Consider the following 16,463-nt stretch of genomic DNA (forward strand, 5'->3'; position numbering starts at 1 on the left):
ATTTGACCTCTCAGCAAATATAAATTGTTAAAACACACTGCACGTGCCTGATGGTTGGTAAACACTGTTTCATGTAACTCTCTTTGTTTCTTTGCACATTGACAAAATAATCCCCCATGTAGCCTCAACAGATTGTCGGGTCAAGTGCTGTTAGCGAGTAGCATCTATGAAGGCCGGCACGGCACACGAGGGGGTTGTTGGACAGCCCCATGCCCGACCACCGTTGTCTCCCCAGTGGTGATGTTTACACACCACACCAGGTACTAATTTGAGGCTGAGTCAACCTAAGGAAAACCCAGGACCGGTTCAGATAATCATTACCGGTGTTGGCCGTGATTGCGAATTGAAACCGGTCGCCAGGCTCATAACACAGCGCGCTAATTGCTACTCTACCTCTCCCCACGACACACACACACAGTTTTAATTTGAAGCAGCGTATAATGGCTTCATTTGTATTTGAAGAGTGATAGATTCTGGTAAATAGAGGAGATGGGTGGTGGTGGGTCACGAGTAATGGCGTTTGCGAAAAACGCTGCCACAGTGAATCGTTTGGACCGCCCACCTTACCTCTATTTGATGCCCGTTTGGAGTCACTAATTGACACGAGCCTGCAGTCTGCAAGATTTATGCAAGCAGCGTTCAATATGACCATGCATTGGAACAGTGCTGCTTAATAAAAAAAAACGTGCCGTCACACGTGGCAATCTAGGAATGTACATCGCATCCACTTTATGTGGAGTAACTCATAGACTGCTAAGCAGAATTAATTTGATATATAGACGTAATGTTTAATAGTCTCACCATACATCATATTGTAGTTGTTAATGTTTTTTTATATCTATATAAATGTGTTGAGTTGCCTCTGTGACGCAGGTTTCTCACAGGACTTTCACCTGGTTTTATATGAACGATGTCTGCCAGACAATGCATGGGATAACATCGACACAGAGAACATCGACACAGAGAATATCCACACGGATAACATCCGCAAGGAGAACATCCACATGTTAGAGACCTCTCATTGACCAAAGGAGGGCACCCAGGTCACTCTTATAAACAGGACTATCCTGGTCTCTTAGTTCTCGTCTGATGAAACAAAATATGATTAAGAAAAATACGTGGGTCTCGGGCATGATAACGTCGTTACAAGTTGACGATGGCCGATGGGCAAAAGTATTAACGTAGTGGCAGCCAAGGGACGGCATGCGTCAAAGAGGACGTTCACCGCAGAAATGGAGCAATGGAATTAGCTCTCGTCGAGGAGCCACGTGTTACGTTACATCGCAGGAGCATGAGAGGTGGCAACAGCTTGGCGGGGAGGCCTTCATCCAGCAGTGATGATGCACCTATCCGCGGCCGGGCAGCACTCTGGATGAAGCGAAAGCCCCTGCTCACTGTCTCCTCCATCCCAAATGCTCCACTCCCCCCCCACACCTCCCATTTAACCCCCTCCCCCACCACCCCGTGCAGGTGACGTTTGTGCAGAACCTGGTGTACTGCGTGGAGCGTGCGTACCGCGTGCCCGACTTCGGAATGTGGGAACGCGGCAACAAATACAACAACGGCAGCACGGAGCTGCACGCCAGGTGGGACCGGGCTCACCAGGGCCAGCTCAGTGGCCTGGGTCATCAGAATCAGAATATGTATTCATACTGAAGAAATCTGATGAGCTATGAAGCTCTTTTTTGCAGATGGACAGTGGTGGATCCAAGGTTGGGAGGCGATGGGGCCAGTTACACCCCCTCCCCCTCCTCAGAACATCACAACTGGTGTTCTTTTGATAGTTGCCATGGAGAATACATTGACTAATGTAGGACCCCACTTGTCGTGTAGGACATGTCAGCACCACAACCCCTCGGGAAGTTTATAGTTTTGCCACTGCCTCTAGCAATGCAATTGCATGGAACAAGTTTGGTGGAAATCTTCTTTAATTTGCACCGATTTAACTGGATTGAGATTAAGGTTCAGTTGCAACCAACCACTGATTTGGGGCCTGGTTTAGGGATGATTTTAGGTCTGGGTTAGGACATAGTTCTTTCGCAATAATAATTGATATTGGCCTACTTAAGCAGTTGGCTTAGGATCTTGATTAGGAATTATTTTGGACCTGGTTTTGGCTTAATTTAGTCGGCTGCATTAGGGCCTGGTTCATGGCTAGTTTAGGGGGTCATTTCGGGCCTTTTTTCGGGACTGGTTCATAGCCTAGTTTAGTTCTGGCTTAGGGGCTAATTTACAGGTCCCAAGAGCAAATCCCTCAAGTCTCACACACGTGGTATACAGCTCATCTGGTTGAGGGATGCAGAACCCCTTAGATTTAAATTAAACAATGCTTTGTCAAATTTTCTAAATTAAAATTATACCTGTAAATAGTTTTTCCATGCTCTCACCAATGCTGGTGGAAATAGGATATTCCTTTGGCAAGGGCCAAAGGAGGTGATGGCCTGGTCTTGGTTTTAATTTTATCAGGGGGAACGATCCCAGCTGGGATTTGAACTCATACCTTACCACTTTGCCTCAGAGCCACCACCTCACCAGATCCGGGCAATATAATTCCACACACTCAATGTATGCTTCACATCAACATCGTCATCATCATCATCAACCATGATTGATCAATCCACTGCTAAATGAAGGTGCACGCATGGCTGTTCATTATAACAGAAATAAATAAAAACGTTGCTAATTGAGTGGACTCCTCTCGTTGTCCCTGCAGTTCTGTGGGCCTTGCCAAGGCCGCGCTGGAAGCCATCAACGGATTCAACTTGTTTGGGCCTCAGGTGATGTGTGCAGAGCAACGGCCGTTGTACACGTGGCAGTGGAAGCTGTTTGGGTGTGTGTGGGTGTTGCTTGCGTTTCGTTAGTTGATTAATCCACTGAAAAATACCACTGAATTCTTATTTTGTGGCTGCTGGAAAAAATGGTAGCCATCTCCACATCCTGCCTCCTGAAGGCTGGAAACCCTTCTACGAGCCACACCCAGTTATAACGTGCCTGATGATGCCAATGACGTCTCCAAGACCAGGCCATCACCTCCCGTCCAGCAACCACATGAGAGAACGGCTATTTTTGTGTGATCCGATTAGTTAAGTAAATCCAACCGATAATCAGGATCGTAATCGTGTACTTTTTATGTTTTTATTTATTTATTTGACAAGAGCCCGGTACAAAGCACAAACCACACCAAGGGAGAGGTGGAGGGGCACAGAAATTCTGTGGACTGAAACCCCAACTCGGTGCTCCTGGGTTCTGGGAAGGGGAGAAGGTTGGGCTCACTGCCTCACTCACACAGCGACTGTGAGCAGCAGGAGCATAGGCTTCTTTTACGGGGAAGGGAAGGTGAGTGAAGAGGAACAATAGTCAAGAGAAAAAGGGGTGGGGGGGGGGGGTAATCGATTACTTAAAAAGAGTCGGATAGTCCAGTTCTACTTTGGTTGCAAGATGTTTGGTTTTCAAACCAGACTGTTCGTTAATCGACCTTGCGGTACAATACTCATTCGATGTCTCTGATTTGACGTCAAAACACCACGCTTCTGCACGCGTCCAAAGTGCGACCCACAGAGCGGAGCATTGCTCGCCAGGAACATTAACGCTACACAATTTCTTTAAGGCTGCACCAGGACACATGGTCAGCTGACAGCCACTCTCTCTTGGCACGTGACTAGCCGCCACAGCGAGAGCCACGCTGGGTGTAGTGTGCAAGGACAGACCCAGTTAAAATCAAGCCCTGTCCATGATCCTCCACGTTGGTGCAGAATGAGATTTATCAGTGTAAAATTGCAATGTTTCATCAAGCGGATAATCTCACCCCCACCCTGCTCCACCCCTTGCCGCTTTTGTCCGTTTATTTGGGAAGAGGAAAGTTGGCAACCCTAAGCGTTGCTGCCAAAGCAATCGCCCTTGCCGCATTCGCTGTCCCATTCGCTCATTTCTCGAGCTTAATCCCCAATCTCACCCTCCAGATTCACCAGGACGGATGTCGCGTACGTAATCGAGACGAGCATTACATATTGGGTTGTAACTACCGCGTGCTGTTAAGCGCGATGTCCGACGTTTCTCTCTGCATGATGGAGGCTTCTCCATTAACTAAAACGTCGGAACACAATGCCGAAACGTGTGTGCCATGAGCCCGAATACACGTCGGAGAGCAATATAACAAAACCGCAAAAAACCTCGAAGCAGTTACACTGCAAGCGTCTCCTTGCTTATCTCAATTGTAGGTTCTGCGCCAGTGGTGGAAGTTCCCCTTTCATATGGTGGAATGCGTGCAGAAGTGCATGCAGATCAACATTGCAGTGAAATGTATGGGTTTATCGATTAATATCGATTATTAATCTCACGACACGTGCATCGAATCGCGTGCATAAGAATGTTTTTTAATGTGTTTTTGTCGTATGTAATGGGGGTCACATCACCCCTGCAGCCATTAGAGGCCGATATTTCCTCATCGAGGGCAGCCATCCGTCAACCTGACGTGACGGCCAAAAGGAAAAAAATATCCCAAAAAGTAAAAAACAAAACTATCCAAGTAATTTGATATCGTAGAGTGACGTTAAAATGCCACGTTTTTAAGAACCATAGTTTCTAAATAAAATAGTTGGCGCGTGTGTCCGTAAAGCCCAAGGGACTTTTATCGGAGAATTAATGGTTTTTAAAATTCAGTCTGCAATAATGACGGTGTAATTGGACTCGCGTGTGGCTGCGATGGGCTTTGTAACATGACTTTAATTGCCAGCGTCATTATAATAATTGAGTATTATTCCAGCTGTCATTAAGCAAGGTAGACTAAATTGCTGATGTATGCTACATTGACAGATCGAGACAGATATGCTTACAAATGTAATAACGATGATTTGATCAGCAAATAGGGTTAAAAGAAGCAAACGTGCAAAGAGGTGAAAAACTTATATAAATGTGAGCGAGGGTATGCAGTGATTGTTTGTATGATGTACAAGGGCGAGTGCAAAGTATGTGCCCTGACACAGAGAATGATGAGTGGCCTAGATGGAGTTGCGTTATTGCTCCACGTGGTCTGCTTGGTACATCATCATCATAATTTTCATAATCATGGAGATCATCGTCGTCATCGTCAATCTCCCAAAACCTGTGCCGGGGCGTCGAGTTGTTAACTACCTCGCCTGATATGCATGGGGTCGTGGGTTAGAGCCCGACACTGATGCCTGTACATTTGGAGTTTCCATGTTCTCTCCGTGGTCGAGTGAATTTTTCTTCTTGTCCTCCGGTTTTTCCCTCCACATTTAGAAACACGCGTTTAGAGTATTTGGCTGCTGTAAATTTTCACTTGATGATAAGCCACTTCGTTGAGTTATAATTTGTGGCTAGGTAGCTTCTGAAAAAAGAGCTATATAGCTCAGAGGGCCTTACCTTGTAAATAAACTGTTCAGTTCAGAGTCGTAGTTGTTTAATCGCCACCCAGAAGAACGTTTTGTCTCGTTACTCGATGCACTCGCACGCCACTTCATCGCCGCTTGGATGCCGGCTTCTCCTCCGCGGGCGGACTTCCTCACCTGTGGGGGCAGTGGGAGGCACCGTTGGATTTTAAAACGTTTCTGCAGGATTTTCTTCGGATGTTGTCAGTTTAAAAAAAGGAAAATTTCAGGTAATATTAAACGTAAGATTATTTCAAGTACATTACATGTGCTACAAAAATAAATGGATGGGTCAATCATTATTATAATGCCCCACTGCACATCAATAAGGCGTCTCCAAGTGCTCTATAGAACGTCAGATGTACACGCATGGCCAACACATTTAGTTTTGACTGACCAAGCAATGAACCCTGGACATTTTTAATAAGCGCTTATGTTATAATGACCGACCATCCGCAGGATGAAGGCTGAGGGGTGGCTGCGATGCCAGTATGGCAGGGAGAGGGATGGTCTCAGACAGACCTTGGCGATGAACACTCGCTAGTGGGACGTCACTGGGGAGGAAGGAGCGTTGGTGAAGGAGGTGGAAAGGTACCGACTAGATATAGTCGGTCTCACAGTGGGTGTAGTGCTCGATAAGAGTGCCGCCTACCGACTCCACAGTCTTGCTGGGCGACTTCAATGCTCACGTGGGAAACGATGGAGATACCTGGAGAGGCGTGATTGAGAGGAATGCCCCCCCCCCCCCCCTGATCTGAACCCGAACGGTGAGATGTTATTGGAATTCTGGAATGGCAATAACAAACACCGTGTTCGAACACAAGAATGCTCACAAGTGTACTTGGTACCAGAGCACCTTAGGCCGAAGTTCAATGATTGACTTCATAGCTGTATCAGCAGACCTAAGGCCGTATGTTCTGGACACTCGGTTGAAGATAGGGGCAGAGCTGTCAACCGATCACCACCTGGTGGTAGTTGGATCCGACGCTTGGGGCACCAACCAGATCGACGTGAAAGGCCCAAACGAATAGTGCGGCTTTTCTGCGAATGTCTGGTGGAAGACCCAGTGCAGAAAGATTTCAACTGCCACCTCAGGGAAAGCTCCGATGCTCCAGGGGAGGTCGTGGGCATTGAGTCCGAGTGGACGATGTTCAGGACCTCGATCATCGATGCGGCTGCGAAAAGATGTGGCCTGAATGCAGTTGGTACTTGTCATGGCGGCAACCCTAGGACCCGCTGGTGGACACCAGTTGTGAGAGAAGCTGTCAGGCTGAGAGGTACCGGTTTGCCAAGAGGGTGGCAGCGGTAGCGGTCGCTACCGCTGGGCGTAGGAGGAGTTTGGAGAGTCCATGGAGGGGGACTACCGGGCAGCCTCAAAGAAGTTCTGGCAAACCATCCGATTCCTTAGGAGAGGTCGACGGAATGTGGCCCAGGCTGTTCTCAGTAAGGGTGGCGGCGTAACATTGAACTCAACTAAGGAGATAGTCGAGAGGTGGAAGGAACGCTTTGAGGAGCTCTTCAACCCGGTGGACATGCCCTCGTCTCAGGAGGCAGCCCTGGAAACAGCTGGGGGGGGGGGAGGGGGGGGGTCGGATCCACCACGGCTGCTGAAGTCGCTGTGGCGGTCGAGGGCCTTCATAGCGGAAATGCTGCTGGGGTGGACGAGATTCGCCCAGAGTTGTTAAAATCGCTGGACAGTGTAGGAGTGCTGTGGTTAACACACCTCTTCAATGTTGCATGGAAGGCGGGTTACAGTACCTCTGGATTGGCAAACTGGGGTTGTGGTCCCTATTTTTTCAAACCAAAGGGTGTGCTCCAACGATAGAGGGATCACACTGCTCAGTGTCCCAGGTAAAGCCTATGCCAGGGTGCTGGAGAGAAGGCTACGCCCGGTGGTCGAGCCTCAGATTCAGGAGGAACAATGCGGATACCGTCAGGGTCGTGGAGCAATGGACCAGCTCTTTTCCCTCTCAAAAATATTTGAAGGGTCATGAGAGTATGCTTCTCAAGTCTATCTCTGCTTTGTAGACTTGGAGAGGGCATATAACCGTGTTCCCCGCCATGTCTTGTGGGAGGTGCTGCGGGGTACGTGTGCTATCTGGTCCCTCAATTCCTGGAGTGAGAGCTTTCCCCGTATTCTTTCAGTTAAATCAAAGTCGTTCCCTGTGGGTGTTGGACTCCACCGAGGGTGCGTCTTGTCTCCACTCCTGTTTGTGATTTTCATGGACAGGATATCAAGGCGCAGCCGAGGTATGGAGAGTATCAAGCACGGGAGCATAAAGGTTGGCATCGCTGCTTTTTGCAGATGACGTTGTCCTCTTTGCCTCGTCAGTCTGTGATCTCCAGCGTGCACTTGAACAGTTTGATGTCCAGTGTGAAGCGGCTGCGATGAGGATCAGCACCTCCAAATCTGAGGTCATGGTTCACTGCCGGGAGATGGTGCATTGTGCTCTCCAGGTGAGGGGGAACAGCTGCCCGTAGTGGAGGAGTTTAAGTACCTGGGGGTCTCTTTCGCGAGTGATGGTAAGTGCGAGTAGGAGATCGGCCGGCGGGTCGGTGCGGGCGCAGTACCGTTCCGTGGTAGTGAAGCGGGAGCTGAGTTCTCAAACTAATCCCTCGGTTTCAGGCTTATCTACGTTCCCACCCTCTCCTATGGTCACGAGCTTTGGGTAATGACCAAAAGGATGAGATCGCGGGTACAAGGGGCTGAAATGAGGTTTCTCCGCAGGGTTGCCGGGCTCACTCTCCGTGATTGGGTGAGGAGCTTGGTAATCCGGGAGAGCCTCAGAGTCGAGCCGCTGCTCCGACGGATTGAGAGGAGCCAGTTGAGGTGGTTCAGGCACCTGGCAAGGATGCCCCCCGGTAGACTCTCCCTGGAATTCTACCGGGCAGCAGCAGCAACGTCCCACTGGGCGAAGACCCCAGGGCCGGCCCAGGACCCGCTGACGGGACTATGTTGCTCAGCTGGCCTGGGAACGTCTGTGAATTCCCCAGGAAGATCTAGAGTCTGTCGCCAGGGAAAGGCAGGTTTGGAACGCCCTACTCAATATACTGCTGCTGCGACCCTCACCAGGATCAGCGCATTGAGAAACAAACAAACGATTATTTAGAAATTCTTTATTAACGATTGCATTTTTTTTTACTCTCTGTGCTCCTCTGACGTTTATGGTAGGAAATGACAATATCTTGGACAAAAGTATTTAAAATTTGTTCCCACTCATTGAAATAAAAAATAAGCATTACGCTGGATAATATATAATATATATGATAACACGCACAGGATAATATTTTGGATTTGCCTGCCCAGGTTGCTACTGCTGCTGTTGTTATTGTTAATTTTTGTTTTTACCCCTGAATAGCAATCAGAATGAAAAGTAAAAGCGAGAGTGCTGGAATTTTTGTTGCTGTTGATCGTGGAGAGAGAACGATTTCATTAAGAAGAGAGGAGACATTGTCATGGATAGACAGCCAATATTTCGCGATGCGTTTGCAATAAAATGAGTTGCAAACGTCAGCACAAAGCAATAAAGGCCAAACGCTGTCTCTACACCGGCAGCTGTGATTTCATCAGCAACGACGGGAAATTTTAAATCAAACTTGAGGGTGAACTACGGCTAAGGGTAGACCTGCACACAAACGACTTTGGTGTGGTTCTTGAGCTATGGTGCGGTGCAGTACAGCTCTGGTTGTATTAAAGCTCTGTTGTACAATGGCTTATCGAGAAATGTTATCGTTGCACTCCAGATTAATCGATGTAAGAAGTGCACATTATTTTCAGATGGCGTATGAATCGCCCCCCACTGAATGATCTGGCGTGTTTCGGTTTCTTTACTCATAGGCTGTGTGTGTAAATATGTGCGCGTGTGGGGAGCGGTGGCACAGTGGTTAGCATGCTGTGCTACGAACCCGGCGACTCGAGTTCTAGTCCTTCGCACGGCCACCAGCATTGACGATTTTCTGAACCTGTCCTGGGTCTCCCCTAGGTCGACTCAGCCTCAAATTAGTACCTGGTGCAGTATTTAAGCTTCGCCACTGGGGAGACAAAGGCGGTCGGGCATGGTGCTAGCCACCCACCCCCTCGTGTGCAGTCCCGGCCTTCATAGGTGCTACTCACTAACAGCACTTGTCACAGCAGTCTGTTAAGGCAATACGGGGGATCTTTATCTTTGTGCGTGTGTGTGTGTGTATATATGTTGATGTTGTTGTTGGTGATGCTGATCTTGTTGGTGGTGCAGGGCTGCTCCTGGTCAGTCATCTTCGTGGACACGGACGCTCACAACCGCAACCGACAGACGCTGCACTCCCTGCTGCCCCGCGAGTCTCGCTCTCACGTCAGTGACAACAGCAACAATAACATTGGCAACAACAAGAACACAACAGAACACAACAAAAACAGAACAGCACAACAAGAACACAACACAATATACGCAAAATATATGCAGCCCAGCAATCATAAATAACAACGCAAAGACGTTAACAAAAATAAACCGCAAAATAACAGCGCAACAACAACACGACAGTGACACGGTTCCACGGAAGCATCGCGTAAAAACCACAGTGCAACATTGACTCGATGGCACTGACACAACGATTTGAACTTGATACTCTCCAATTCGTTATGGTCACAGGGTGGTGATGGTGCAGCGAGAAGGACCTGGGTTCGAGTCCCAACTCTGGCACATCCCCGTGTGTAGTTTGTATTGTTCTCCTGCTGTTCTGCACGGGTTTCCTGTAGGTTTTCCGGTTTCTTCCCACAGCTGGTATTGGCCAAATTTCCCGATGCAAAAAAAAAATATCGGCATTTAACTCTCAGGATTACGTGATTTCGAGTCACCTTAAACTCAACACTGTCATCTCGGCGAAATGGACGTCATTATTTCGAAGCCAGATGTCATCAGTGGAGCTAGATTCCACAAAAAAAGGCTTTTTAAAGGCCAGAAACTGATCGGATGAGATCTTTGAGTGAATCAACTCACGGCTAGAAGACCTCGACATCAGCATTTAGCTCCTGAACGTACTGTTTTGCCATCATGCGCTAGGGATAGAAATGCATCAAAACTTTGGGTTGTGCGCTCTTACCAAAGCACAAGTATATCCGTTTAACTTCTTTCGCACCGTACGTAGCCAACCGTGCGAATCAGAGGTGCAGGGGGGAGGACAACAAACTAAACACCGGAATGTGTCACGCTCGTGGGCCACAGGGAGAGTTTTTGCTCCGAGCCCGCCGAGCGAGCGCTGTGGCACGGTAGAACAGACGCGGCGAGGATAATTAATTTCCAAACTGGACTAATTGTGTCTGCGCCCGGCTTCAGCTCAATTGGAAGCATGGTGGTGGAGTGGGCAGGGAGAGGGAATGGGAAACCGCCCTAAGCAGATTACAGGTCCGGAATCTTAAACCCAGCGGGAGGAGATTTATCGGCAGCAATTCCACGTTCTAATTACATCTGGCCAGGTTTGCTTCCGTGGGCTGCGGCTGTCAGGAGCGGTGTCCGCGCAGCACATTTTCTATATTTGATTATTTATTTTTTACCACTACTACGACCACCACTCCCAGTGGTGCAGTGGTCTGCACACGGGGCTTGCAATCCAGAGGTCACCGGTTTGAATCGATCTCCCGGCGCGGAAGTTTAAAAAATGTACTTCCTTATGCCTTAAGATAAACTCTCTTCAATGAGGACGCACACATGTCTGTTGCAAGTTTCAAGTTGATTTGGTTTAACCACGTGAGAACTCAAGAGACCGGGGTGAGTCTCAAGAGTGTGTGAATGAGTGAGTGAATGATGGAGTGGGTGAGTGAGATGGTGGATGAGTAAACGATAAGAGATTATGAGTGGGTGAAAATGTATTTCATTTAACCAGGTGTGAACTCAAGAGACCAGCATGAGTGTTAAGAGTGGCCTGGGGAATGTCTTCCACTATGGGGCAATGGTTTCTGCTGTCTGCATAATCGCAGTTGAGTATTTTGGAGGTCAGATCTTGTCAAATTACGTGACAAATGTATTGATGTCACACGCCCTTTAAATTTGGTCATGGGAAAATATCGAGCGAGGAATATAAGCCCTGCCCTGTCGTCATCCATGGTAATGTGGAATTTCCACCACCGCTTCAGGTTGACCAACGGATAAAGTCTGCCGCCCCATGGCTCGTATTCGCAGAGAGACACTTGGCACTGGAGGGCATTGGTGTGTGCGTGTACACGTGTGCGCATGCGTGAGCCTGCGCTGACAGTTGGACACGCTTTGTCAGCTCAAAACACATCCAATTTTGCTTTAGTCAACACAGGCTGCTTATTCATAATTAAGGTTTTTGGGTTAGATCGCGTTATTTATAAATGTGTTGTAACCCTCCACCACCCGACACGGCCAATCAGTAAAAAAAGTGTCACGTTGATTGGCCGTGTCGGGTGGTGGAGGGTTACGACACATTTATAAATAACGCGATCTAACCCTAAAACCTTTATTATGAATAATATTGGTCGCGAAAGCCTACGTGTTAAACTGACAGGCTGCTTAATTAAAGGGCGTCGTGGCATTTATTACAAATTGAGTGGCGATTTCACAGTGCGCTCTGCAGATTGCCGTGCTTGTAACTCAAGCCTATATGTCCCAATGTAATTGAAAAAAAAATCCGTATTGAAAATTAAATTGAAAATCAGACCGTCATTTTACATAGCAAGTACAAATCACCCACATGCTCCCGAATTATTGGAGGATGTATTTATTTGTCAGAGTGGAGTGCAATGCATTTCATTGACTGAATGTAGTTACGGTCACGAACAGTTTATTATTATTATCCTCATTGTTACTCTGCTTTTTCACCCAGGAGAGCCTCACTGAGTCTCAAGGCTCTTTTTCAGGAGGGTCCTGCCAAAGTTTTCACAGTAGAGGGCGATGTTGCCTCTGCCGTGTGTCACCTCAATTGAGTATTTTTTTCTGGTAATCTTTCAGCATTGGGAAGTTTTGGCCAATACCAGTTCCACTGTGGAATTTGTTTTGTATTAGCTATTGGAGCAAACCAGAGAATCCAGAGGAAAGCCACGGGGGGGGGGGGGGGCATACAAACTCCATGCAGAAAGTCACCCGAGTTACGAAATGAACCCAGGTTCTTCTTGCTGCGAGGCACAAATGTTGCGACTGCACCACCTCGCCACCCAAAATTGACATTAATGCAAATCTAGCTGTGAATATCATCCTCAGCAGCAGCCGTGCTCTATCCACTGCCGGCTAGATCCTTTGCCATGCCGCTGCCGTCCCTCTCGGTCCTGGTCGCGACGAAAGACCTCACGTCGTCGCCTTTCCTCGTCAAACCCAGGCCCTTCACGCCGCGAGTGGCGCCGCTGTTAGCGCCGCTCTACGGTTACATCCCCCCGATTGCGTTGCAGAACACCGACGCGGCCCTGCTGCCGGTGCTTGGCTACCCGGCATTCGCCGTCGATGACGACACCCTGCGGCACCAGGCACTGGACAAGGTGGTGCGCAAGCTGCGCGGCCGCTACGGCTTCCGCAGGTTCCTGCGCGACGGATATCGCACGGCGCTCGAGGAGGAGCACCGGCGGCACTACCGCCCCGCCGAGATCAAGGTGACGAGCTCGTGACAGTCGCGGCGGTGGCGGCGGTGCCGCTGCTCACAATCCGGGTTTGTTTTCGTCAACGGCACGGCTGTCCGGGTTTCATCTCCGATTAGCACGGTTGGCCACGCACTGCATGAAAGAAGTTCAACACACGTGCATACAACACACGTCGTTTGGCTGTTAAACCGGAGCCACTGCCGTGAGTTTCGAGACAATCCCCCCACCCCCACCCCCCCCCCCCCCCCACTATTCACTGGAGTTGAGAAATGCACCACAGGTCTACGCGTAGAATTGTAGTGGACAGGGCATCGATGCTGAGAAGAAGAGACGGTGGTGGTGGGGATCCTGAGTGAGTCGGTGAGTGAGTGGAAAGTGAGTGAGTTGTAGGTGAGTTGTAGGTGAACAGGTGGGTAGGTCAGTAGGTGTGTTGTTTGGTGAGTAGTAAGGTGCCACTCAATACATTTTTTGCTTTATTTTACTCTGTTTTCACGTGTAGTGCAATTCTTTATCAGTTGCAGTGTTTGTTAGTGTAATTTCATTTTGTTATGGGTTTAATGGTCTTACATTCCTCCCTTTTAGCAGAGTTTTGTTGAATTATTTTTTTAGTTCTGCAGTATCCGCTTCCACGGGCTGCTGTCTATGAGACAGTTCCACTGCTCTGCGAGCGGTCCTGATGGAACATTTGTCTCATGATGTGACGCCGATAGAAAAACCGGGATAAAATCATGAAAAAGACAACAAAAATGCGCAGAAAAAGTTCAACGTTTTAATTTAATTTTGCTCTTCAGTTCTTTTGTTTGTTTTCGTACATTTTTTGCTATGGCAATGTTTATCTTAATTGAATCATTATTCCTCCGTTAGCAGCCATACATTTTTTTTTATTTCTGGTGATTAACCTAGCTATGACCTTCATCCGATTGCAATGCAACCATAACCGCATTCCTGTCCCCAGTGCGTGCTGCACAGCATTCCGAGTGGAAGGTTCCGACTTTTGACTTGCGGTCAGCTCCCGCGGTGTCACTGCCAGCAGCCGTTGTGTTCCAAGACGTCTCACAGTGTCACTGCCAGCAGCCGTTGTGTTCCAAGACGTCCCACAGTGTCACTGCCAGGGCCACGAGCAACAGCAACGACGTGAGGAGGTTTCTCACTAGAGGGATCGCAACGGCGTGGCGGCGGCTTCATCCAGCAGTGGATAGATCGGGGGGGGGGGGGGGCCGGCAACCAAATTAACAAGCAAAGCCATTTTTTTCGGTAAAAAATCCCCCACTATTTCAAGAGCTGCAATGCACGTGAATACGGGACGGGTCAATCTCGGTTTCTTAGGTTTCCTTCTCGGTTTCTTGGGTTTCACCAGGTAAGGCCCACTGGGCTCTTTTTTCAGAAGTGACCTGGCCACCAATGATATCTCGACGAAGTGGCTTATCACGTGGGAATGTATAAGCAGCCCAATTGTTCTAAAAGCGTGTTTCTAAATGTGTAGGGAATAACGGGAGGACCCGGAGAAAAATCCACGCGACCACGGGGAAAAACAGGCAAACTCCATATATATAGCGGCCGTCAAGTTGGGGGATCAAACTCCCGACCTCCTGCTTACCGGGCGAGGTAGTTAACATCTCGCCATTGTGGCGCCCCTGTCTCTTGAGTTTCCATATCAGTTCATTGTTTTTTTTTTTCCCCCCCAAGGATTTTTCAGTCGGGGGGGGCCTCACTGAGTTGTACCGTTTGGGGTTGGCGGGTGTGCAATGTGCGCAACGTGGACAGACTCTACAGAGGGGAGGGCTTAGTGAGTGTTCTCGGTGCAGCTCGACGGAGCTTTTCTTGCTCAGCCACTGCAAACAATCGGCGTGAGAGCTCGCGTACGGCGAGGCCCACTCTCAGAAGCATTTCCCCTCCCCCCTGTTAAGCCGCGAATTGGTTTCTTAAATAAATAGAGTCGTCTATTGACCACCATGCTGACAATTGACCACTTATCGGCTCCGGCTTCTAACGTCGATGAAATGGCCAAAGGCCGGCAGGAGGACAGGAGCTGGGGGGTAGGTCGGGAGCGCTACTGCCGTCGACCGCTGCCAAATGGAAGTCGTGGGGGGCAGCGGTGGGGGGGGGGGGGGGGCAGCACCTAGATTCCTTAAACATCTCAGAGGTTAACCCAGTTCGTGCATCGCCAACCTAATCTACGTGACAACAATGATAATAATATTTTATATAGCAGTGTCATTCATGCCAGCAGCATCCCACAACGCTGTACATTAATTAGAAATATAAGGACCAAATCCCATATACGTGGTTGGCTATGCGTGGCACGAAAGAAGTCCAACACACACACAGACACAAAGAAAATGAAAATCCTTCTACCAAGCACAATTAAAAATAAATAAAATTAAGAAATGGCATCAAAGCACAAACAACAAAAAAGTAAACACAAAATAAATTAGTCCATGATGATGATGATAATGTTGACAGTGAGAATAGGTTTTTCCCCTTTTTTCTGGCAACAAAACATGTCTGCATTAACCACAATATACTTGTGGTCAGAATGCAAACAAAAAAACATACTCTGATAGTACAGTAGTACCTCGGTATACGTCGTTAATTAATTCCAGAAGGTAGGAGGACTTATACCCAAAATGACGAATACCAAACGAATGTTTCCCATGATAAATAATAGGGAAAGGAAATAATGCATTCCAGAGTATAATAAATTATATTTTATATGGCATATTATACATTAATGTGGTTGTATAAAAATAATTTAGACACTACTTAGTACTAAAATGCATACATAAATTAAAATAAATGCATAAATAAATTGAAATAAAAATATAGCAAGGGTTGTTCACTGAACGAGATCTACAGGCAGACTGAGGAGCGGCGCTTTGTCTCAGTCGTGAACGGGGTCTACGTGGGTACGCGGTGACTCATCCCGACCCATACAGATTCTAGCAAGCGTGTCGTATCCCTAGCAAGACGTCGTATCCCGAGACATGTTTTTCTCGTCAAAACACGACGTATTCCAAAACGACTGTATATGCATTGGCTTGGACCAATCAGTTTCATATACTATCAGAGTATGTTTTTTGTTTGCATTCTGACCACAAGTATACGTGGTTAATGCAGACATGATTCCTTGTAAAAGGTTTCAGGTTGGTGTTTTAACATCTTAACACCTGTTTTGTTGCCAGAAAAAAGGGGAGCACCTATTCTCATACTTTGGTACTGGCAAAGGAGGTCCCAGAAATTTGACAGTGATTATGGTAATGGCCACGGCAAATGATAACAGTGACTATGTTCATCGGGGCCGTGATGGCGATGATGGTGACAATGTTTAAATGTATCCAGGAAAGCCTCACTGAATCTCAGAGGATGATTTTTCAGCAGGGTCCTGACAAGTGTTCACAGGGGGTAACGATTACTCTGCATGCAATCACAACTTGGTGATTTGCAGTGTGAATGTTCAAATTTGGACCGAGACGCCCTGCGTGCAGTGGTCTGCTCTCATGAATGACATC

At 48.0% G+C, this 16,463-nt stretch overlaps 1 protein-coding gene across 1 annotated transcript in view; it reads left to right on the forward strand.

Annotated features, from left to right (window-relative positions):
* Nucleotides 1-16,463, forward strand: part of LOC116952043 (phosphorylase b kinase regulatory subunit beta-like) — a 139,998-nt gene that overhangs the window by 56,425 nt on the left and 67,110 nt on the right. The window contains exons 7-10 of the mRNA XM_076074042.1: nt 1,471-1,586; nt 2,714-2,777; nt 9,623-9,718; nt 12,769-12,966. Coding sequence (XP_075930157.1) covers nt 1,471-1,586; nt 2,714-2,777; nt 9,623-9,718; nt 12,769-12,966 — 474 coding nt within the window. The remainder of the gene's footprint in view (nt 1-1,470; nt 1,587-2,713; nt 2,778-9,622; nt 9,719-12,768; nt 12,967-16,463) is intronic.

The sequence above is a fragment of the Petromyzon marinus genome, chromosome 45 (genome assembly GCF_048934315.1).
Source record: "Petromyzon marinus isolate PM22_M1 ecotype Great Lakes invasive population chromosome 45, UKy_Petmar_22M1.pri1.0, whole genome shotgun sequence".
Lineage (NCBI taxonomy): Eukaryota > Metazoa > Chordata > Hyperoartia > Petromyzontiformes > Petromyzontidae > Petromyzon > Petromyzon marinus.